At 33.0% G+C, this 24,616-nt stretch overlaps 3 protein-coding genes across 10 annotated transcripts; 2 read left to right on the forward strand and 1 right to left on the reverse strand.

Annotated features, from left to right (window-relative positions):
- Positions 1-326: 326 nt before the first annotated feature.
- On the forward strand, positions 327-7,522 carry Cmb (combover). The gene is made up of 17 exons (XM_070303455.1): positions 327-936; positions 1,562-1,703; positions 1,789-1,925; positions 2,014-2,112; positions 2,231-2,341; positions 2,421-2,813; positions 3,067-3,354; positions 3,416-3,661; positions 3,741-3,870; positions 3,940-4,101; positions 4,192-4,624; positions 5,563-5,691; positions 5,779-6,030; positions 6,169-6,352; positions 6,453-6,644; positions 6,731-6,853; positions 6,927-7,522. Exons 1-17 carry the CDS (start codon positions 778-780, stop codon positions 7,092-7,094), a joined length of 3,348 nt encoding a protein of 1,115 aa, XP_070159556.1. The 5' UTR covers positions 327-777; the 3' UTR covers positions 7,095-7,522.
- Positions 7,523-8,776: 1,254 nt separating this feature from the next.
- Asnrs-m (asparagine--tRNA ligase, mitochondrial) lies at positions 8,777-13,392 on the forward strand. 2 transcript variants are annotated; one of them, XM_070303457.1, is made up of 5 exons: positions 8,777-8,977; positions 9,351-9,925; positions 10,024-10,471; positions 10,569-10,651; positions 10,723-10,835. In XM_070303457.1, exons 1-5 carry the CDS (start codon positions 8,849-8,851, stop codon positions 10,742-10,744), a joined length of 1,257 nt encoding a protein of 418 aa, XP_070159558.1. In that variant the 5' UTR covers positions 8,777-8,848; the 3' UTR covers positions 10,745-10,835. The 2 variants fall into 2 exon arrangements, with proteins under 2 accessions (XP_070159558.1, XP_070159557.1); XM_070303456.1 differs by having other exon boundaries at positions 8,778-8,977; positions 10,569-13,392.
- On the reverse strand, positions 11,152-24,350 carry Pcf11 (Pcf11 cleavage and polyadenylation factor subunit). 7 transcript variants are annotated; one of them, XM_070303449.1, is made up of 19 exons: positions 24,224-24,350; positions 22,506-22,731; positions 20,753-20,878; positions 19,994-20,182; positions 19,674-19,898; positions 19,419-19,523; positions 18,070-19,297; positions 17,834-17,884; positions 17,449-17,557; positions 15,969-17,342; positions 15,631-15,873; positions 15,203-15,543; positions 14,849-15,107; positions 14,514-14,740; positions 13,744-13,985; positions 13,619-13,633; positions 12,695-13,205; positions 12,234-12,600; positions 11,154-11,423 (listed from the first exon to the last, which is right to left on the reverse strand). In XM_070303449.1, the coding sequence occupies exons 2-18, from the start codon at positions 22,668-22,670 to the stop codon at positions 12,260-12,262; spliced, it is 5,751 nt and encodes a 1,916-aa protein (XP_070159550.1). In that variant the 5' UTR covers positions 22,671-22,731; positions 24,224-24,350; the 3' UTR covers positions 11,154-11,423; positions 12,234-12,259. The 7 variants fall into 7 exon arrangements, with proteins under 7 accessions (XP_070159548.1, XP_070159549.1, XP_070159551.1 ...); XM_070303447.1 differs by having other exon boundaries at positions 11,152-12,600; XM_070303448.1 differs by lacking the exon at positions 24,224-24,350 and adding an exon at positions 23,945-24,217 and having other exon boundaries at positions 11,152-12,600.
- Positions 24,351-24,616: the final 266 nt, after the last annotated feature.

A 24,616-nucleotide genomic window follows, 5' to 3' on the forward strand; every position in this document is an offset into this window, starting at 1 on the left:
TATATATGACATATTGTTATTTAAAACGAAACCCAATAATGAATCCGTACAATATATATATATATATATATGTATATGTATATGTTATGTATATGTATATGTATATGTATATGTATATGTATATGTATATGTTATGTATATGTATATGTATATGTATATGTATATGTATATGTATATGTATATGTATATGTATATGTATATGTATATGTATATGTATATGTATATGTATATGTGTATGTATATGTATATGTGTATGTATATGTATATGTATATGATATGTATATGCATATGTATATGTATGACATGCAAGCAAAAGTTGAACAGTATTTAAAAATGGCCGCGATATTGCGTACGGGGCGTTAGAAGCCAGTTTAATAGCTGTCAAAGTAAACTTACGATCGATATACATCCATCGTGGCGAAACACGTCAATGGCCTGTCTTATTTATAGTAATCTTTCAATCGGGTCTGCCAAATATTTTGACGTAAGACCAGCCGGATGCGATTTCGCATCGCCGAGACAGCACTGCTATAAGAATCGCGGGCACGCAGTTTCGTCGTCCTGATTTGGTTCTATCGGGAACATAAGATTTTTCTATCGCTCGCGTCTTCTTTCTCGCGTATTCTCCAGGTAAATAAAATTAGAAGTGATTCGAAGACCGTTTAACGCGATCGTTGCGGTGAGGGTTAACGTATCGAGTGACGTTTGCCACGAGAATAGCGGAATCGAATAGTGCATAGTTTTATATTCGTTAACGAAAGAGAAGAGAACGGCGAGATGTCTCCCGGCGTTAACGGCGGTGGTGGTCCCCGCAACACGGGCACCCTGCCGAAAAGCAATCGAAGAAACGATAGAAACCGAGAGCAATCCGCCGTTAATCAGCGGCTCACAAACCGCTCGGCTTATCACGGCCACCCGCAACATTTTAACAATTTGGTAAATTCGCCAAAAGAGAAATTCGTTCTTTATTACTCCCTTTCTCTCTCTCTCTCTCTCTTTCTTTCTCTTTCTTTCTCTTTTATTTTATTATTAGGAGATGTATGTATGTATGCATTATTAAGAAAAAACATACAATGCATTTTTTATCATTATATATTTGACTTTCTTTAAATAATTATTTTTATCACAAAATAAAGAGATTATTATGAAATTTATTATTTTAAGATATTATAAATTTTATTTAAATTATTGTTTGTAATTGTTATAATTTATTTTCTTTTTGTTATTGCGTTATAGAATCATATAAAGAAATAATTGTATAATGTATGCACAGAGATTAAAATAGAAATTAGTTTAAGAATTAAAAAAATATTTAGCCATACAAGATGCTTGAAATTTTCTGACAGAGATATGCGATCGAGCTGCTCCTAGCAGTATCGAATTCAATCTATTAATAGGCTATAGAATAGTGGGGTGTTTCTTGCTCTAAGAATACTCACAAAAGTGGAACCACATTGGTAACAGTAGAGCTACGGGCATTGTCCTAATCACTTTACTTAATTTAATCTTATTTTTACATTTGCATAAATATCTTATCTATGTAAAAAAAATTTTCTGTTAGATTCAGTTGAGTTGGCAAGCAGTGAGTGAGCGTGAAAGTGAACCAAGAGTATCAAGAGCAGCAAAGAACAGCAACACGAGATCAGCTTCCTCTCTACTGCCTTCTTCATATTTTACTTCATACCAAGATTTATCTGATTGTGGTGAATATATACATATATTTGAGTCTATCTACACATTTTTTTCTATAATAATAAATATTATTTGTAATTCCACTCGTTATCATAGCATCACATAGCTCAGCAAGTCAGTGTAATTATAGTGCAGAAGAATATATACCTTGGCTAAAAATGGTACCACCTATTGAACCTAGAACTCAATCACCACATTTACCACAAGAAAAGCTTTCCAATGTTAATAAGATGGTACTATGCTACATTAATTGTATTTTTAGTCTCTCTTTTGCAAATGATGATTATTGTAATTTTGATTTTGTTATTATATTCCTTAAAGCCCGATAGAAACCAAGTAGAGAGCCGATTAAATCAGATCAGGGACTATATTAGAATCACTGCGACAATGATGGAACCTCTTAGTCAATCCTCCGATCTTGTACGTATTACATGTACAATAATAACATAGTGTATGGGTATGATATTTTTAATATTTTATGTTATAGAATTTTGCTTAAATTATTTTTCAATATTGTAACTATATAAACATTTTATAGCGCGCACAAGTCCAGAAAGAGAAGTTAAATAGAATGGTGGAGGATCTTCAAGATAGCGAGACAAAGCTATCCAAATTATTGGAGCAATATAATCACGGCGTTTTTGATGAGGTTATTAACATTTAATGGTTATTGAAATATTGGCGACAAACTTTGACTTCTTTTTAAATTGAATATTTTATTTGCACAGAATGGCGAAAACGGAAGAGAAGACGTAGATGAACGCGGCGACGCTAATAGAGAGATGCGATTACGGAGAAATATGGAAGATTATCAGAACAAACTCGCACAATTGCAAGAGCAACAAGCTAACTTGATGGGCATGCAAATGCGTGTCAGAGAAAGATTGAATGAGGCACGTCAAGCACAACAAATACTTCTGCAACAAGAGAATCAACAAGAGAATACATCCAATTCGGATACATGGGAAGCCAACCGTGCGTGTCTGCCGGATCCGATTAATGTCGAACAACTTGAATCAGAAACGGCGGTGCTAAGAGGGAAGTTAGCGCAACTTCAAACAAAAAAGAAACACATGGACCATCTTGTAGCAGAATTACAAGCCATAGAGACATCTGATAGAGTTAGTTGTATTAGTTTTATTTTTCATTTTTAATGTGATATAAATGACAATCACATACTTATAATATGTATCTCAAAATTTGCTCCATAATTTTTACATAATATGCAAATATTTTTTTTATCTATTATAATATTGGTGAAAGCTGATTACTATTGTGTCTTATTCTAGAAAAAATATGTATTTATTTCTAACTCATATTTAAACAAATAACTTGACAGAATTTTATATTTAGCAATTCTATTGTATTATCCAGCTTTCTGAAAGCTCAAGAAACACAATTAGAGATAAAGCCGCGGAATTAGAGGCAATGAAAGCACAGCTTGCACATATAAAAGCTCTAATGGAAGATGGCACAAGAATCCGCGATTCTATGGATTCTACTTCTGAGCTTGAACAAGATATTGATGTAAACTGTGAAGGTGCAGCAGACATTGGGATTACTGAAGAGGTAGCAAATATTTCATTTGAATGCCGAAGCGATAGCGACGATGTTGGTCATGGAAAAATTCGAAATTCCGTGCCTACAATTGAAGATATACAGGTAATAAAACAGCAATCATAATATTTTTTAACATAATGTGTAAATTGCAACATTTCTTTAGATCGTAACACGAGAACTTAAGGAACAATCGGCTTTGCTTCAAGCCACGCGAGCTGAATTACAACGTTTAAAGCAACCATTATCCGGTGTTACCCATCCTACTTCTTCGTCCTCTTTTTCATCTTCGAGCCCGCCTCCAGCGCTTATACCGCTAAATGCAAGCGAAAAAAAACAGAGTAATAATGTTACTACGGAGACTCAACCCATGCAAGCTAAAAGACGTCAACTGGAAGATTTTATAAAAAAGGTCCGAATTTCATATTTTTTACACATTCTCTTTTCTTGTTTACATAATCGCAATTATACAACTTCTTTTAAAAAAATAGGAACAAACGCAGCCATCCAATGCAAATCGAGATGTCCAAGTGCCAGATCACAATAGTCAAAGAAGCTCGGTTTCGCAGGCTAGTCATACCAGCACACCTGCAAATATCTGGCCACCTTCTACTGCCACAGGTAATTATTGTTATTATTTGTTATAATAATATTTAAAAAATGTATTTTTATCATGTATGTTTTTTATAGGTGGAGGAGGTTCTAACGAGCAAAGTGTGGATGGCATATCTACATCAGACAATTTATTGGATATTGGTCCACAAATCACTGCTATTGAGAATGGTGGATTTAATAATAATTGGTCAGCTTGTCCTGTACCACCTGCATCTATCGTAAATCAAGGACAACATGGTAAAATATCAAATCAAAAATAATATTTCAAAACTTTAAAAGATTAAAGAAGGAAATGTTGAGATGATTTTTTTTTTCTTTTTTTTTTAGCTTCGGTCGAATATTATCGGCAATTATTATTGGGTTCGCAAGCTCAACAACTGCAAATGATGGGTACGACAGTACAACAGTGTTGTCAGCTTCTGTGGACGCAGCAACGCGAGTTACAATCCATGCGCGCTGCTATTTCTCAACTGCAATTACAAGTGAGATCGCAAAATGAAGTACCGCAGCGCGTCAATAATGCTGAAAATCAGGAGGAATATTCTAACCTGAGCCGCAGCGTTCACAATCTCGGTGATACGTTGGACGCGACTTTGCCTCCTAGTTCGTCTTTACCAAATCTTGTGTCACTCCCTAATTCTTCAACATTATCGCATACTCCGATAGTTACTTCTAACTCACAACAACAACAGCAGCAACAATTGAACAATCAAGTACCTCCTGGTAATAGAGCAAACAACTACTGGGACAATTTTCGAAGGTAAAAAAATTAATTTACAAGTCGACACACGAGTATATGCCTCGTCTTTTCTAATATGTTATAAAAGTGTAATGCAGACTTGTAAAAAATTATATTTTATTGCGTATTTACTCTTACTTTCATAGTTAAATTTTTATTTACTTGAATATAAAGAAAATTTTTTCCTGTCTAAAAATCTCTCTCATTAAAAATCTCTCTTCATTATATTTGATTTTTAACATGATTGCCATAATAAACAAAGATAAATATGAAATTAATTAAACTCCAATAATAATCAGTAGAATCCGATAATAATTATTTATGGAAATAATTTTATGTCAGAAATTTGTACTATATTATTTCATATTTGTCGTATTCCATAATATTTCGAAATAGTTTGATCAGATTCGTTGCGCGTTTTTGTTTTCTATTTTTCTGTAACTCTAATGTATTACATTTAGTAATAAACATCACAATCTCCGTCTTTGTCATTTTCTGTCTTATACTTTTCAATTATCACTACCCTTGTTTAATATTGAGATATTTAAGCACGTATAGCCTATATCATAATTCAGTTAAATAATCCTGTGTAGTTAATACAAACAAAAAAATAAATAAGGAAAACATTTGTTGGTAGGTAATATATAGGTACGTAAAGAAACTTTTCATGATTAGATAGAATATATCATCAATCTAAGTTTTTTCATAACCGACATTAATGTGCATGCAGCGTGACAATAATTGTCTTAACATAGAGATTAACTTTTGTGATTTATTTGCGATTGCAAACACGACATTCTGTTCTGCCATTCTAACTTAAAGTTTTGTTTTTCCATAACAGACAACTTATTTTATGTATTAATATAAATTTTTTAAACATAAACTTTGATATTTTAATTTTTACATAAAATTATAAATATAAATTACCTTTCTTAAACCATATCTTTTTTTATTTTCAGTTATTCTCGGCAAAATCTGCTCTCAGGAAACGTAAAAACAATAACTGACTCTCCAGTAGTTATAGCAAATTCAACATGTTCTGCAAACACGACTAACACAAGTGGAAGTAGTGTCAATAGTTCACTAATGTATGGCATATAAAGATTATTAGATCGATATTAATATACTTCTTACTACTACGTTCTTTATATAATATTTTTTATTTAATTTTTAAGGAAAGATAAGCGGAATAGAGAACAAGGAACTGATAATATACCGTTACCATTAATCGGTGCAGAAGCACAATATTCATTAAATTTACAACTATCGTCAAATCTACAACAGCAAGACAGGGAAAATGCTACTAGTCGTAGTAATATTATAGCAAATGAGATGTCTCAACAAGTTGATAATCTTTGGGAAGAAGCTCATGGGTCTTTTCGATTAGCATCTGCAACGAATGACGATAACATCTTTAATAATCTCAGGTTTGAATCTTTCTTAAGATTTATTATCATAAGATGATTAAGATACATCTATTAATTAAAAAATAGATTGAATATGTATAATTCTTTATTATTACATTAAAAAAATATATATTAGTTCGAGCAATTTATTATGAACAGTTCAGAGATGAAAGAGGCAATCAGTTCGCTCATTGCAGCGAATAAAAGGCGACCCGATTTTCTAATCATTATTTTGAGAGAAATTAAGACTATTAGCGAGGACCACAGATTGCGATCTCACTTACTAAGATCACTGGCTAAGATCACTACTTTACAGGACACGCGAACATTAACTAATCCATTGGTTAGTATATAATCTGCTCTTGTTGTAACGTATGTGCATTTATACAAATTATTCTGCAATAATATTGAATTCTGTATCTATTAATAACAATTTTATGTAGAACGAGGCACCTGACTTAACTCCAAGTGAAAGTTGTCAGTCTAGCGACGAAGACTCGGATGTCGGTGCAATACTAGGCTTTGGTTTGGAAAATCAATTATCTGTGACTGAATTGGTTGCGACATCTCATGTAGATACTGCATCTTCTCCAGCTTCATGTCAAATACCATTACTAGACCATTTGGAAATATCGGTAAAAATAATATAAAATAAGTACAAAATTCTATTACATGATATATATAAAAACTTCTCATCTAAATTATAATCCAATATTATCAGGGAACATTCTCACTCGACTGTGCAAATACTCTCCCTACTACTTCTACTAATGCTAAGCCTGGTTATAATGAGGATTTGGCAGAAGCTGATCAATCGAGGCCTGAATCTTCAGGGAATCAAAAGGTACTACATTTTCTTTTTCTTAATTTTTTTGGAATTAAATAGGTGATATAAATCAATATTAAACATGTTTCAGCTTCTTGTTGGCGATGCAAATAATGAGAAAGGGCAAGAAGAAGCAGCATCTTATTCAATTGGTGCAGAAGCAGTTACCCCTGATTTTGAAAGCCTTGCTGCTAAAACTGAAGATGAAAGAGCAGAGGATACTGAACGTGATACATTTCTTACTAAATTACATCATTAATTTTGATATATTTGCATAATATAATTACTTAAAATTATTTTTTTCAGTGCAATAGTAAAAAAAAGCATATAAAAGAAATGTATCTTGATCCCTAATAAGATATTTGTTTATTATTTCCAATTACTTCTTCCAATATAAAAAAAAATCAATTAATAAATAACTGAAATTGATAAGATAGCACAATAGTTATTAAAAAATTAGAAACTTTATCAATATATCATATATAAGTTAAAACACACCTAACAATTGTTGACAGCTATAATAAATCTCTAGTCAAGGTGTGTAACCTGTAAAATAAAAACATAACCAATTCAAATAGATTCAATTGAAAAAATGATAAAGAACACACTATACAAACTAAAGTAAATATAATTTATATTGTATTTTATATTATGTTATTATATCTTGGCAAATTTAATTTTGTAAAATTTACAAGAATGTGAATTTTGTAGGTACAATGTGTAATTGTAATCATAGTGTCATTATGTATGTATATATATGTATATATTGTATGTATATATTGGAGATATGTTTTACTATAATTTACATTATAAATTTTGTATGTGTGTATATATATATATATATATATATATATATATATATATATATATATATATAGAGAGAGAGAGAGAGAGAGAGAGAGAGAGAGACAATGATACTGTAATTATAATTGTGCATTGTATCTATTTGAATCAAGGAAAAACATTGAAAGATAAAGGAAATTAGAGGCCGAAATTTACAGACAGGACAACCAAAATTTTTTCAGGAAAAACTTCTCATCTTTAACTGCAAAAATAAAATCAAGAAACATATTATATGTAAGAAATATATAAAGTGTGTGTAAAAAGAGCTCTAATAAGTATATGATATATATTGAACTAAATTTTAAAATAAAATATATTGGAAAACTTTTTTAATAATTAACATTAACACCAATAAGTTGTTATATAGACTATCCCTTGCAATCTTGTCTGATGTGTATTGATTTTCAAAGTGTTATACAATAAATACAAAGAAAATCAATTCAAGCGGAACATATAGTCACAATGAAAAAAATCGCAAATGTTTGAAAAATAAAATGTTTTCTTTATATTTAAATAATATTTCTCAGTAGTGGATAGTTTGCTTTACATTATTGACAATCTAAAGTTTTAATTTTATTATTGATAAAGATTTTCAGCATTGGCAATAATTGTGTAAATAAAAAATAAAAATAATTTCTGTTTTTCTTATAGTCGACAGGTATCGCAATATATTGCGCAATTCTCTTAGATTGAACAGAGAGAGAGAGAGAGAGAGAGAGAGAGAGAGAGAGAAAATCTAATCAAGTTTTAGGCTTGATTCATCTCACACATACTACAATTACAGATTGGAGGATGTAGAATTGATATTCTGGCAAATTAATAATTATCGTAAAATCATTTTCTTTTTTTTATACCGATCTTTTATATTGCTATGTTTGAGATATGTTCTATTTTTTTATAGAAATATAAAAAAAAGCTTCACTTAATAATAAACAGGTAATAAACAGTTGCCGAATTATAGTAAGCTACGGTAAGATTATTGGATGGGATGTAGAATCAAATGCAGCTGCGTGTTTTACCATAAAGATGCGGCATTATTTGCTTCTCTTACTCTACTCGCGCCTCTAATGTCTAATAGTCTAATCCCGATGATGTACGACTCCATTTTGAATTCTCTTGTGCGAGTATAAGCATTTTTCTGGAATTGAATTGTTCGAAGTGATCTAGGAAATGTTTTCGAAAAATGTCAGGAGACTGTATCGCTTTAATACAAACATCATTAATTGCGGTGTACATAAATGCTCGACAATTTCAGACATAACGTCGAAAGAGGCGATTGGAAATCGTACAAAAGTACAGGTTAGACGTGCTCTAATATGCGATTTTTCGCATCTCTAAACGGATTGTCCAAAAGATGTCTTAAAAATATTTGAAAGATTACAATTTTATATCTTTCGAATATCTTTGACGTTGTTTGAACATCCTTGATATTTCTGGTTACGTATTCTAATCGATATTTGCAAAAAGAAAAACCTGACTCTTATATGTATTTACAGAGATTTGACAGATACATATTGCTAGTTTACAAGATATTTTACAATAAGGATTGACAATGATGCTTTCAAATGTTGTTTTTCTTTTTTATTATCATACTTATAATATAATTTACAGTAGGGTACCTAGATTAGGTATCTACAATTCTACACAAATATGTATTGATCTCTATACTTAGGGATGGGTACGCGCACTCCGAAAGATGAAGGATAATATCTTTGTTGACATTTCCGATGGATCGAGCTGCGAAATGTTACAAGTTGTTATACCAAAGACTCTTAAACACAATAATGTACGTTACGGGTGTAGTATTAGTGCGGAAGGAGAATTAGGCTTAGCTCCCAGTGGTAAAGCCGAATTACGTGCGACTAATGTTCACGTAATTGGTACATGTAATGTCGCAGAAGATGAATATCCTTTTGCACCAAGAAAGAAATATGATCAAGACTATGTCAGACAGTATTTACATTTGAGACCAAGAACACGTAGCTTCTCTAGTTTATTGAGGCTACGTGATCTTGCCACTATAATAATTAATGATCATTTAAGAGATAGGGGGTTTATAAGTGTACACACACCAATTTTGACATCTAATGATTGTGAAGGTGCGGGTGAAGTATTTACTGTTAAACCGCATTCAAAAGAGATTTTGAAAAATATGAGAAAGGAAGATCAATCAGAAGATGAGATTTATTTCAATACAACTGCTTTTCTTACTGTTTCTGGACAGTTGCATTTAGAAGCTGTAGCAAGGTGATTAAATTCTCTCTGATATATATCATCAATATCATATATCTTTTTATAGTTATGCTAAATTATGAAATACTAATGTACTGCTAGAACTTTTTCAGAGCTCTCACAAAAGTGTACACTTTTGGACCCACATTTAGAGCAGAAAATTCTAAATCGAGATTACATTTGTCAGAATTTTATATGCTAGAAGGAGAGATAGCTTTTATTACGCATATTGAGGAATTGATAGAGGAAATTGAGCTTTTAGTAAAAGAAGTTACTAAGCGATTGATTGAAAAGGGAGCTTCAGATTTGTATTCAATTGGTGCCCCTGAACTGCGGTGGGTGAATAAAACATTTGGATGTTTAACATATGAAGAGGCATTTAATGTATTAAATAATCACGCGAATCAGTTGCAACAACCCGTTAAATATGGAGAGGCATTTTCAAAAGAGCACGAATTATTTTTAGTAGAATATAATGATGGAGTACCAATATTTATTATAAACTGGCCAAAAGACATTAAATCGTTTTATATGAAAGAATGTACTGATGATTCATCTAAGGTGAGCTAATAAGAACAAATAATGTGCAACTTTTACAAGAAATGTATATTTTTTCTTGATTAAAAATATCTATTTTATATGAATTTTCTTATAAAAGGTAGCAGCACTGGACCTGTTAGCACCAAAAGTGGGCGAAATGGTAGGAGGCAGTATACGTGAGGATGATTATGGGAAATTAGAGTTAAAATTACCTTCTATGAGAAATCTTTCATGGTATTTAGAATTACGTAAACATGGGAATATACCAACAGGTGGTTTTGGAATGGGATTTGAAAGATTCTTGCAATGTGTTTTGGGAATTAATAATATCAAGGACACTGTGCCTTTTCCCAGATGGCCACACAATTGCAATTTATGAATAAAGATTTCAGGGCTGTTGTATTTTATTTAATTTATCCCTATTGAAAACAAATGTGGCTGTATATTAATACAGCACATTTAAGTAATTTTTTGAATGGAAAAACAATGTCGAATATGTTTTCTTTTTTTTAATTATCTTGAAAATGCAATTTTATTGAAATAATTACTTGAAATGAATGTAATTGAGAAATAATCAAATTTCCTCTTAATATTTTCTAAATAGAATCTTGAAGGGTAAAAATCAATAACAACCATTTAATCTTGAATGCATAGTTTATTGAATATGAAGACATTATAACAACAAAAGATTAACTTTTTATTAATGTCTTTATTGTATTTGAAGTGTCTTACGAATTCAAGTTCAGGCCTTAAATATAGCTTTGAGATTATAAGTATCATAAAGGATATTGTAGAAAGGTTAATTAAAAAGGAAGTCAAACCTGTAGTAAATAAGTCTTCTTTTATACAACAAAATAATGTTCTCTAATAGAGTAATAGTAGTCATTTTCCTTATCCAGTGTCGTCGTCATTGTTTTTCCGTTGGTAATTTGTGTATATATTTTACAACTCATATATCACATTATTTGTACATCTTAAAATGAATCAGGCAATCGTTATTTCGTATAACGAACTTATTGGGTGTATTCGTTTTTAAGGATTTGTCGTGTTTCGTACAAGTACAATTGTACTTGAAGTTTTCAGAGTGCAAATCATCAAATTTGTACACAAGTATAAATGGTATACTTGAAGTTTTCAGTGAGCATAAATTATCAAATTTGCAATAATTCTCTCATCACAAAACACGATTTTACTTAAAATACACTCACTCGCGCGGGAATGCTCTACTATATCTTTCTAAATTACATAAAATATATACAGTTCTGCGCTTCTTTTTCTTTTTGCATTCATCAAAATGTTAATACTTAAGGTACACTCACACATACTTGCACGCATTTTACACATTGTTAACTTGTACGACCTAACGTTTATTCCGGTACTAATTATATAAAAGTAAAGCATCTTTTATTGTATTTCTAAGTAAATCGTGCATAAAATCTATGTAATAAATTTGAACTAATTTGCCAAGTTAATTTAAATTTGTTTACAGATCAATTATCAATAAATTTAGACAAAATCTTACACAGAAACACCAAGATATTGGTATAATGTGTGATAGATTGCTATTTTGTCTTTGTAAGATATTACAAAATACCTTACAAAGATAAAATACCAGTGTATTAAACAAAGAGTGAAAAACATTGTATAAGGATGATATCATGTCGTACAAGTTGCACAAAATTACAATGTACAAGGTATAAATAAGCTTAGAAATACATCTTATGATCTAAATGTAAATCTAGCACTTTATACACTTGTATTATTTGAATTCATAGAAACTTACTTGATGAAGTTTTGTACACATATTATTTACATAATAGAGCAGAGTCCCGACAACTCCTGCCCTTTCTCCACAGGAGGTAAATTTGATAGCTTTCTACCCTGTAAACTGGGTTTAATAGAAGCTGGTACTAACGGTTGTTCCGCATTTTCCTCTACAGGCGTCTCGACCGCTGTCTTTTCTTTTTCTTTATTCTCTTCTGATTCTTTATTACTGTTAAGTGGTTTAGTGATATTGATCTTAATCCGCGATGGAGCTGCTGGTACAAGTGCTGGTGTCGAGTCTAATTCTACATTTCCATCAATGGAACTTTTCACTGCAGCGTATGTCGTATCTACAGTACCCGATTCATTCACAATTTGTTCGGGATCTAATGGGAATAAAATATTATAAAATCGTCTGTATGTGTGTGTATGAAATAGAAAATTTCTTTATAGTAACTTAAGATAGATACAAATATATACCTAGTTCGGGTTCAGGTTCAGGATCCATAGGTTCCTCTTTAATCTGATGATCCAGTTTATCCAGGAAAGCAAACATTTCGCTATTATCTTGTTCACCAATGTCGTCCAATGGCTCCTCTTTAATCTTAATATTTTCGAATGGTGTGATTACATCTTCGCCCGGAGATTTCTCTTCTTCATTCATCATAGGCGCGTTTACCTCAGTATCTGGTATAACTGTACTTTCTTCAGCATTTTCTCTCTTTTCTTTATCTTCTGTTTCGTCTTGCGTAATTTCAGAATTCTGTATGTCAGCAAGTTTTTCTTTAGTTTTCAATGTAGCAGTCTCTAAGGGACTTTCTTTTATTTGTTCTGAAGTTTCCGTAAGTTCAAGTTCTTTATTTGATATTTCTACATTGGATTTCTCCTGTTTAAATTCATCTCCGGGCCTTTCTTCGGAACACTCTATTTTACCTTCTTCGATTTCCGAGACCGCCTCTTCAAGTGCCAAGGCAGTTTTTTCCAATGCTCTCTAAAGTTTCAACAATAAATCACAATTACAAATCATTATAATTTTACTAGCTTAATAATGACAGTGATAATAAAAATAGGATTAATCCGTTCTGTAACAATCGCATAATAGAAAGTTTGAGTTTACCTTCATTATGATTTACATTATAATTGATTAGTGCAAGTGAGAACAATTACATAATGAAATGTAAACAAAGATAATTCATGAAAAATATTCTTTGTCCATTTTTTTTCCTTTTTTAGATGCATTGTTCTTGTGCTTGTACACCTACATATCTATTTATTATAGAGTAAAATATAGTATATATAATATATATAAGAAGATAAATGAAATTAATTTCTTATATACATTATAAACAGATATGTATGAACGGAAACAAATGTGCTATAAATATAAATTAATGAATCACGTACCACTAGACTTTTTTCCTATTTTTGTAAGAATGCAACAAACGGAAATTTCGTTAATGAAATATATCAACGTATCAGGCGACAAAATTTAAACTTACATATCCAGAAGAATAAAAAGAAAAACCAACCTTGTAATCTTCCAGACAGAGTGGATGATAATTCTTTTTTTCATAATTAACTGCTGGTCTCAAATGCCACTCTTCTTTTTCCTCGTTATAAAATTGTTCGAATGTGTCGTGGCATACCTGACATCGTGAATCTTCGTCGCTGCCAGTCGGTACGCTGGGCTGCAATGTTTCCTGAGGCGTATCATCAGTAGCCATACCTTCCGTTTCCGCCGTCTGTTTTTCAGTCTCGAACCAGCTTTGAACTAAAGGAAAAAAAGATGAAAAAAAATCACGAATCTCTATAGATTTAAAAGTGAGGAAGATATTGAGTCAAAATGATTTGATTCAACACATGATTTTTGATGGCTCCAAAAACTTAGTTTGTTTAAATATCTTTTTGTTCGCCTAAATATCATTGTGTATAATTCAATTAGATATTAAGTTTAACTTGATGTCTTTAAATAAATATATCTATATAAATCTATATAAATATATCTATCCTACATTAATGAGCAAATTTACCACATATAATAACATGAACCACACACACACACATATATATATATTGTATATAGCCACATACATATCATTATAACCACTCTCATTTGCTTACTTATCTCTCCTCTAATATATTGCTGTCTATGTTTGAAATAATATTTTGGCATAATAATTAGACGTAAGTGTTTATAAATGATTAAAATCATTTGTTTAATAAATCACTAAAAACACTAGTTGTAAAACGGAACAATTATCTTATTATATCGCGCAACCAAAGAAAAAAAGATACAGACCTCTATCCTCTAAATCTTCTATTTCTTCGAATTGTATCCAATCACTAATATCGTAATACCATGGCCGAGAATGCGCTTTTCTTGCGGAGTCTCGTTCGCGCCTGTTTTGTCTGAAATGCCAATCTAAATGGTGGCTATATCGAGTAGCCAATTCAGGTGCGAATCTTGCACCGCAGGAGCTGCATTGCATACCGCTGTACAATGCTGCGGCGATAGCTGGTTGTTTGCTATAAAAAAATCGGTGTTTGATATTTAACATTTCATTTTGTCTTATTCTGAATAGATAGTATATTCTGAAAGACAAATGTGATATTGATAAATGTGTGATGACTTACATTTTAAGAGTCTCTGGTTTATCGAAGGAAACTGGGCTAATTTCGGATTCTTTCTTTTCTTCTTCCTCCTGTTTCTTTTGTTCCATGAGACTGGGAACAATGCCAGTTTCGACCAGTCTTTGGAACAATTCATTCATGTTCAGCGGTAATGTCGGTGCTGGTGCTGGTGGATTTTCCACAGGTTCGGCTTCATAAGATAAACCGGATGATGGCGCCATTGCTGATGGTAAAACTGACGACAATATATCTAATTGCAAATCTGAAAAATAATATTATGAAGGTGAGTATTAAATGGGAAGAATTAAAATACAAAATAAGAATGCACAAAGAATATGTGATAAATTAATTTTTTACCTGGTTTTGAAGTCGAGGTGAAATCTGAACCATCTTGTGACGTAGATTCGTGTTCTACAGCCGGCAATTGGCTTGGTGTAGGTGCAGCATCCACTTTCGGTTTTTGAGCCGTCGTTGGTGGCGACTCAGTAGGACTCTCACCTTTCATTCCAGTGATCTTAACATGACCAGCACGGACGCCTCTGGGTAGCACTGAAAACCTGATGAAATGTTTTTTGTCTCTGACAATAATAGGCTTAGGTAATCCCCCAAATTCGACTTTGAACGGTCGTCCGTTCAGAAGAACCGTTTGCAACGCATCTGTAAATTCCAGCGTATGAGGTTTTCCCTCAATTTCGAATCTATAAAAAACAATGTGTAATTATATAAGTACATTTGTTATTTAATTCCTCGAATATATCGTGTATATTATAGAAAATTGTACTTACATTTGCGGTTTCGCGTCCAAAAATACTGGCACCATATTTCGCGCGTTGATGATAAGATTAATTTTCGCTACCACGAGATCCATTCTCTTCACGGTACCGATCTTGACTTGTGGAGGAGGACCCTCCAGTTTTACACTAACTGTTTTACCGCTGAGTTCGATCGTTATGGGCATACCGCCGAAATAACACTCGTACCAACGATCGTCGACGTACAATTCACGAGTAGGTGCACCTAGTTTGATTCTAAAAAGATAAAATTTGCAATATTATCATTTTTGTCGTTGGAATACTTAGAGTTCAGTTCACATTTAATTCTCAAAAATTAGGACATAACATACCTATGGATTTCTCCCTCGTACATAAACTCCTTGTATTGGTCGTTAAATGCACAAGTAATAGTGTCTTTGTCGTCGATCAATATTCTTCTTATGCCGTCCTGAAAACCGATCTCTCGCGGATCGTCCCAATTCATAAACACTACACCTGTCTGTCCGTAATATCGAATTTCACGCGGTATATTGTCGATGTTTATGGATTTCATGGTATCTCTCGCTATCTCGGTCAACAATTTTGGATCCGGTGGCGGCAATTCACGACTGTGCGATCCCGAGTTTTTTACCGTTGTGCCACCGTAACTTTGATCGTTATCATCGAGGTCGTATTTAGCGGATGCGTTCGGCGATAAATTTCTACCAGATGCTAAAGGTGATATATTTGAATTCGTCATGAGATTTGTCATCGGCCCGTTGTTCATCATCATCGCGGGATGACATCCCATCGCCATAGGAGAATTTGGCATGGGTCCCATTGGTCCCATCGGACCGTTTGGCAAAAGATTCGACATGATCGGACCGTTAGGACCTATCGGACCACCCATCATACCGGGTCCTAACCGCGGATTGGGTCCCATACTGTGATTAAAGCCGCCGTGATACTGGTAATCTGGTCTCATCGGTCCAAAGTGTCGCGGATTTTGCCAAGGCCCAATCGGTCTTATGTCCGGATTAAAGTGTCCTTGCGGTCCGCCATACGGTGGTCCCGGTGGATGTGCCCACGGTTGTTGCCATGGCTGATTCTGCCATCTCGGGCCATTAGGATTTCGCGGTATCGGATGCTCTTTGTTCCGTATCATCTCCTTGTCATTGGACGGACTGAACGTCGCAGTGCGATCTCCGGTACCGGACACGATATCCATATTAATTCCTTTCTCCCATATTACAGTGCCACCTTCTTTCTCTTTACGCTGTGCGGCTCGCAATTTTCGATCCTCGCTCATGTGCAACACTTCCTGTATCAAGGTGTTATATTGCGTTTTGGTAATCAATCCTTGATTTAATTGTTCAGCAGCTTGCTTCATTATAATTTCGATATTTCTATCGTCGTTTCTCTCAGGCTTGTCATTCTCCCGACCTCGACGCCCTGATCTGACATCTTGTTCTTCGTTCGATAATGTTCTTCTTCTCTCTTTAGGATCATCCGGAAGTTTGTTATAGAGCCTGAGACGACCCAGTCTGTCCCTGTTACGATCCCTCTCGCGTTTATCATCGGCGTTGTTCACTTGCTTATCTCTCTCATTTTTTGGTGGCGTTTTCAACTTCGCCCAGCTATCTTTCCCGTCCTCCCCGGAAATTACGGGTGGTGGAGGTGTCGGAGGACGACCAGCTTTAGGATGGGTCAGTGTACGCAGATCTACGTCTTCATTACCAAATAATCTGTAAAGTTAAAAAAGAGTATATATATAATTCACGGATTATTTATTGTACGCACAAGATTTATAAAGCAAACCACACTCAATAATACAAGTATAATAACACGTACGCATCAAACTTTTCAGCCTTAGTTTTCTTAGCTGGAGATGATTCTATATCTTCGCTGCGTCTTTTACTAGTGTTAACAGGTGGTAATACTCGTAGATCTAAATCCTCTTCTGGAAAAGAATTCAAGATAGAGTAACTTGTGTGAGACAAATTTGTTGTGTAATATTACCTTAAAATATTACCTTTAATATCCTTAATATTAACTTAATGTTATTTAATATATGTCCCTTTAATTTTTTCACTTTAGAATTAGATTTTTAGAAAATATTTTTCAAATGAAAAAATGCATTAATAGATTTTTTATCAAAAGTATTGAAATTATATAATTACGAACTTGACGTAAGAAAATAAGTTGAAAATATTATACTTTTTTTTAAAGATATCACCTGCTATAGTCTTGCAATTGCTACCAGAGATGAGGCAAACATTGTAGTCACCTTTATGAGAAAATATTCAAGACAGAATTTTTAGCAATAACTAAAGAAAGCATGTATGTGAAAATTTTCAATATGCTCGCATGCAAAATTGAAACAGATGATAAAAGATGTTCATGAATATTACGACGATGTGTTATATATATAGAAATATAAGTATATTTTGTTAAACACTCTTGTCGACTCACTCTTTTCGGATATGGAAACAGTAGTGCCAGGTAGTGACAGTGATGCTCTGAGATCTTCATCTTTACTAGAGGATTCCAATGTTGGTTCGGCAGCAATTTGAGCATTTCCAGCACTGGCTGGAGAACGTTCCGGGCTAAGACTGTCATCTTTATTTCGTCTTACATAATTTCTCTGTCTAGCATTCGGTCTGATTTCTTTGAATGCTGGTGGATGAGGAGGAGATACTATCAGCGAACCAGATTGCTCCTCCTCAGTAACACCACCAGAACTGCTCAAACTTGAACTCGATTTTATATCATTACGCCTGGGAATTCTATATGGGGGACTTGGACTACGTTTTCTGGATTTTGTATTCTTCTTGCGGTTTTTAGAAGCTTGGAAGGAGGATTGTGGAGAAGTACGTGAGGATGGTGAACTGTCTCCGTTGTCTTTCTCACGAGATTTTGACCTAACTGGACTAGAGTCTCTGTCGACTTTCTGAATCTTACTTGGACAGATCTGCGGCTGTTTAGATCGCGACTTATTCCCTACTTTTCTATGCGAGGATTTAGAGGAAGTGGAAGATTTATCGGCTGTCGAAGACGAAGAACCGCGTAACGAGTTCGAGCTCTTCGAGTCTTTCGACTTGTTGGAGTCACCACCTCCACTTCCTCGATTGCTCGCTGACAATATTGAAGACGAACTATTATTGCAAACCGATAAACCTTGACCGATTTTGGAGCTGTTTAGGTTACCACTACTATTACTAGTCAATCGAGGGTCTTTCTTTTGACTTGTTCGATGCGAGACAGCATCTTTATTTATATTACCACTAAAAGTTTTATTATTACTATTGTTCAGATTCATATCAGCATGATTGTTATTAATAACGTTTAATAACGTCGGATTATCGGAACCGGCGGGACTCGCCGGAGGCTTGTTGACAGTGCTAGTTACAGCCGATTTCGAAGGTAACTGCTGCTTTAATTGGTTTGAGGTTACAATTGTATTTGCGACTGGCTGCGTTTGACCTTCGCTCCGTGATTCTTTCGGACTGGTCGTACTCGGTCGTTGTCGTGGATCTATTGTTGGTACTGTTGTTGCATCCTGAACAGCAGGAGTAGGTTTCAAACGTGGATCTCGTGAGACTGGCTTAGCTGACGCTACTGCTATACTACTAGCTGGTGCAATTCGTGGACCGCTGTTTGCTCCTGCATTCTTTAAAAGTGACGCAGCTGCTGCAGGAAACTAAACAAAATAATTTAGTAATTAATCATAACACCTGATATCCAATAAATATATAACTGTTGCGTTTATATATATACGTGTGTGTGTGTGTGTGTGTGTGTGTGTGTAACATCTAACTTACTTGTTTTGCTACTTGTTTCGGCGTTTGATTTGGTATTACAGGTGCTACAGGTTTTCCTTGTGCTGCTGCCTCTGTAGTTGGGGGGACATGTGCAGTGGGTATAACCTATTATAATAAAAAATATCGAATCCTGTTTATATATATAAACTTAAAAAATAATAATACATTAAATTATATAAAAAAGAGCCATATACGAAAGATTCTCAGTTTATATTTATTTTAGTATGTTGATTATATAACTTATATATAACTTACCACTTCTGCTTTCAAGCTGCCAGCTTGTTTGTCAAGTTGCCTTTGCTGTTGCTCTAAACTCGCTTTAGCTTGCAACAGTTCTAGCTCAATCTTCTTTTTTTGCAATTCTAACAATTCTCGTTGCTTTTTCAGCAACTGTTCTCGCATAGCTGCTTCTGTTGTTGTTACTGGTTCCCCTGATGGCAATTTAACAGGCGGAACAATTGATGTCGTAGTTTGTTGAGGCTGAAAATATATAGTATGTTTAGTATAATATAATATGTAGTTGTAATATAATAATGAAGATGTGGTTTTATCTATTATATATTTATTAAATTTACCATTGTGGAAAAAAATCGTGGATTAACGTGTATGGAACCTGAAGAGATATTAGTAGGAGGGGCAGTGATTGGCCATGCAGGATCGATACTTTGTACCCGCACATCTAGTGAAAATAATTTTTTCGGTGGAAATACATCATTCCACGTTTGCCGCAACTTCCACATGCTGGCTCTTGTGTTCTCATCGACCTATTTACAAAAAATAAAGATGCCGACGTTATTTTATAATAGAAAAGGCTGCAATAATTTGCATAGAACCGATTTTTTTTAAATTCAAAAATATTTTTAATTCTCTATTTTGGCATGTAAATTTCATAAAATTCTAATATAAGTATATTTTTTTCTGTAATATAAATTTGTGTAGTAAAATTCAAAACAAGATATTAATATCTGAATATTACTTCTACAAGGAAAAATTAATTTATCAAACTTCTACATGATATCTTTTTCTGAAGCCTTTTAGACAAGATGTGAGGTCAATGATATTATATTGATTAAACAATTATCTTATGTCATTGTAAAATATAAAGCATTAGACGACTATATACGTCCTATAAAATATTCCTGATACTAGAAACTTAGTTGAGTTTAGTTTAGTTTTGCTTTATCATGCACGCATAGAAAATTCAAGGGTTATTCGCGATCAACAATTGTAATTTATCATAAAAAAAGGAAAAAAAAATATTTTTTGCACATAATTACACAATATATATATATACTCTATATCAATTATTAAGAACTATATAAAAAAATATTTACCTTTTCAAACACGCCGCAGAACGTGTTTACTATATTTTGCGTAAAGAGATTCAGATAGTCTCCATTTACATTCTTGACAATCGAATCGATGAGATAGAGTACTGGTAACTTGATGTCACTTCTCACCTAATATAAAACAATAATATATGTATGCTAATTCATTAATTATAAATAAATGTCTTTATATATATAAATATCTTAATAGATATTCCCGAATTATTGTATTTTTCTTCAGCAACATGTTCTTTTTCTAATTCAAACTCAATCTTTTCTTGGAACAGCTTGATAGGAGACCTAATTATAGAAAATATTTAATACAGAAAAGCAAAGCTTTTTGCTGCATTAAATTTCAGAGGATAATGTTACAAAGGTAATACATAGTAAACTCTTATTCTTCAATCAATTATAAATATATTTTATTTGTATATATATATATATATATATATATATATATATATATATATATATATATATTTATTTATTTAAGCTGCAGCTTAATTATCAATACATTTAGTACTATAAATAAAAATAATGCAATAAATAAAAATAGGCGCCTATCAAATTTCCATTAGGAAACTGTCCATTACAAATTTATCAAAGAACAGCTAAATAAAAATCCAGTAATATCAAGATATCTTATGTCTTATATAAAAACGTATATGTGTAGTATATCAAGGAGAATCCATTATTACATACATTATAAATTACACAATCTATAAGTTAGATAATAACTTATTATCTAATTGAAATATTTTTCTATAAAATAGTAATTAAAAGTAAATTTTAATATTTTGAATATTTTAGGCTCAACTTGATTTAAAAATTCTCTGCAATATCCAAATGTTAGTGTAATGTAAGGCACATGTACTGGAAATTCATCACTGGTAATATTACTCAGGCATTATTATAATCACGACACTGAGTATTTAGCAATATGTAAATGCATTTTATTAAAATATATAAAATATATACAATCAAAACTAATCATATTTTACATTTCAATGAATGGAAGATAAAATGTATGTGTGTAGAATGTATATTTTCATATTAACATAATTGCAATATCAAAAAGTAAATTATCTAAAACAATACTTTATTTCCCTCTATTATTTTATTTATTAATAACAGTAGATCATATCATTATTATAAATATTGATATATCATTTATATATATACATGACATATATTCAAATATATATTATATATATATACAATAACGCTGTTCCTAGTTTTTGCTATTCTTTTATTATTATAAAAGATACATACATACACACATATGCCTGCTGATATTGTGATCGTTAACTATAATTAATATATGATTGCATACAAGATTAAAATATTCAAACACTACTAACAGCAGGTACACATATTAATAATATATTTTTTGCAAAAAATGTTTGCGCATTTATAAATATTTTTATAGATAGTTCGCAAAATGTATAATGCAATGGGAAATAGTAACACAGACAAAATTACAAAATTGTTGTACATGCCATGCTACATGTGATAGAAATATAACTTTTCATTGTATCTAAAGAGTATAAAAAGAGGAAGGCTTTGTAATTAGAAACAAAATATAATAATATTGAGAAGAAAGATCATGAATTTTATATGCAAATTAATGTTCTACAAAAAAATGTATTTATGTATACGTGTATATATATATACATATATATAATATATAAATATATATATATATAATCCAATTTTGAATAAAATATATTTGTGGATGTAACTATAAAAGATAAGTAACCTTTTGTAGATGAGTCTCAACAGCTTGAACTATCGCTGATGCATGTTCAATGTTATCTTCGGCCAACATGGTGAGCATGTTGATAAGCGGCTTACTGTTGATTGTAAGATCGGACAGGGATGAGATGTACTCATCCGCAACTTCTTTGGACTTTGTCGATGCCATTTTGATAGGCTGCTAATGGACGAGTGTAAGATCTTGATCAAGCCAAGAGTAGGCATTCAAACTATAACATAAAATAGAAACGCATACATGTATTATATACAATACAAAGTTGTTCATATTTTTAATTAAAAGAAAATGATAAAAAATAGTGAATAAACTCATCTATCGGTAAAATATAAATAGGATTAAGATTCTTTCTAAAGACAATATATAATTCATTTTTATCAAAAAATTGGCTTTGTTCTATCGGATATCAAACAAAATCTGACACATTCTCTAAACTTATAAAGTTAACTACATATTGTATTTCTATGATTAATATATATTACTGATAATAAAATATTGTATGCTAAACACAAAATAAAATCATCCAACAATTCTTTAGACTCTCGATAATTTTTCATATTTTTATATTCTGTACATATTACTCAATATTACATCATTAATTCAATACTTAATTATAAACTTATTTTAAAAAACACCTTCTCTAACAAACTCTTGTTAAACTTGCATTTCACCGAATTTCAACACGATGGCGTTACGCTAATGTAGCGATATACACCTCGCCTGACATTACGAATGCACTGCATTCGATAACGAATTATATATAATCAGAATCACGGACGCACACAGATACACATACATTTTAACATATCATAATGAACGGAATGTGTCCTACATTCATTCGCATGCTGCTTACTTTGCGATACTATACACACGAGGTCAAAAATGTCTTAATACATTTTCGGTGCATGTCGGACAATAAATGGAAAATGTAACACGTGTAATACGTTAGTTAGTCGAATGTGGACCTAAGCGTTATCTGTCCAGATACCGGAGTCGCAAACAACATCCAAATTCTCAAAGGATGACTCACAAAAAAAAAAAAAAAAAAAATTAACGGAAAATGAAAATATTTTCGAGAAACGAAAAGCGTGCTACGATATACGTTATACTAAACATGGTAAGAGACTTTACACGCTCGTCGCACCCGAAAAAAAGCGCACTTTCGCCTCGTGGAGACGAAATTTCGAACGAAAGTGACGAGATTGCGATACATGTAGTACCTCTTCGATCCTCACAGAAGATATACCAGAACTCCGATCGTCTTGAAATCAGGAAAGATTTCGCTCTCGACGAAAGGAAGGAAAATTAGCGTACACACGGATCTATTTATGTAATATTATCCGCAGCTCTAGACGAAGGTCGGCGAGCACACATCCATACGCAAAGACACTTATCGATTTCGCTCGCAGTCTCCCTCTCTCACTCACTCTCTCTTGTCGCTCTCGCTCTCTCCCGCGATGCAAAAGAACTGCCGAAGAAATGACGAATTTTCGGAGCACGTTTCGAATTACGCGTTGCGTAATTTACGGCTGATCAACGAGCATCACGACACTCGTGCAAGATGTCCAGCGCGCATCTGGAGTCGTCGTTCACTGTCGATGCCGTTCCTCCTCTCCCACCCATTTCACGATGCGAAATCGCCGTCCGATTTTCGCACGCGCGATTTTATGCACGTCGATACCCACACGATCCGCAACGATAATTACCTTTTTCAGCGCATTGTGTAACACAGGCACGATGAAACACGCACCGTAATTTCGACGTATCGTCGAAAAAATCACGCGCGTATACTATTACTATACTGCTTACGCGAACGAAATCTCCATGCGTAAAATGGCTACCGTACATAGCTACATACCTTTGTTGTATTCGTTAAGAGAAAATCACAACGATATAACGCTGCCTCCGATTGGATACCGTTACCGCGTGGTCGTTGCCTCTCGTACAACGTCCAATCACCGATCACGATAGAAACATTATGATGTCGCTGCGTTCGCTTAAGGAACGGACGATACTAACTGCACTATTCGCATCATTGCTTACTACGAGATGCATCTAAAGACTGGACGACAATGCAAGAAATAGGACTGGTGTTGGTA

This window comes from Polyergus mexicanus, unplaced genomic scaffold (genome assembly GCF_030449975.1).
Source record: "Polyergus mexicanus isolate NDT 795.1 unplaced genomic scaffold, iyPolMexi1.0 SCAF_10, whole genome shotgun sequence".
NCBI classification, from domain to species: domain Eukaryota; kingdom Metazoa; phylum Arthropoda; class Insecta; order Hymenoptera; family Formicidae; genus Polyergus; species Polyergus mexicanus.

Coding starts and splice junctions, on each gene's coding strand:
- Pcf11 (XM_070303447.1), bottom strand. CDS start 22,670: ATGGCATCGACAAAGTCCAAAGAAGTTGCGGATGAGTACATCTCATCC. Junction 15,874..15,968: donor TACGAGGGAGAAATCCATAG/GTATGTTATGTC, acceptor TTATCTTTTTAG/AATCAAACTAGGTGCACCTA. Junction 12,601..12,694: donor TGAACCTGAACCCGAACTAG/GTATATATTTGT, acceptor TATTCCCATTAG/ATCCCGAACAAATTGTGAAT.
- Cmb (XM_070303455.1), top strand. CDS start 778: ATGTCTCCCGGCGTTAACGGCGGTGGTGGTCCCCGCAACACGGGCACC. Junction 5,692..5,778: donor AGTGTCAATAGTTCACTAAT/GTATGGCATATA, acceptor TTAATTTTTAAG/GAAAGATAAGCGGAATAGAG. Junction 6,645..6,730: donor TAGACCATTTGGAAATATCG/GTAAAAATAATA, acceptor CAATATTATCAG/GGAACATTCTCACTCGACTG.
- Asnrs-m (XM_070303456.1), top strand. CDS start 8,849: ATGTTTTCGAAAAATGTCAGGAGACTGTATCGCTTTAATACAAACATC. Junction 8,978..9,350: donor GAAATCGTACAAAAGTACAG/GTTAGACGTGCT, acceptor CTCTATACTTAG/GGATGGGTACGCGCACTCCG. Junction 10,472..10,568: donor GTACTGATGATTCATCTAAG/GTGAGCTAATAA, acceptor TTCTTATAAAAG/GTAGCAGCACTGGACCTGTT.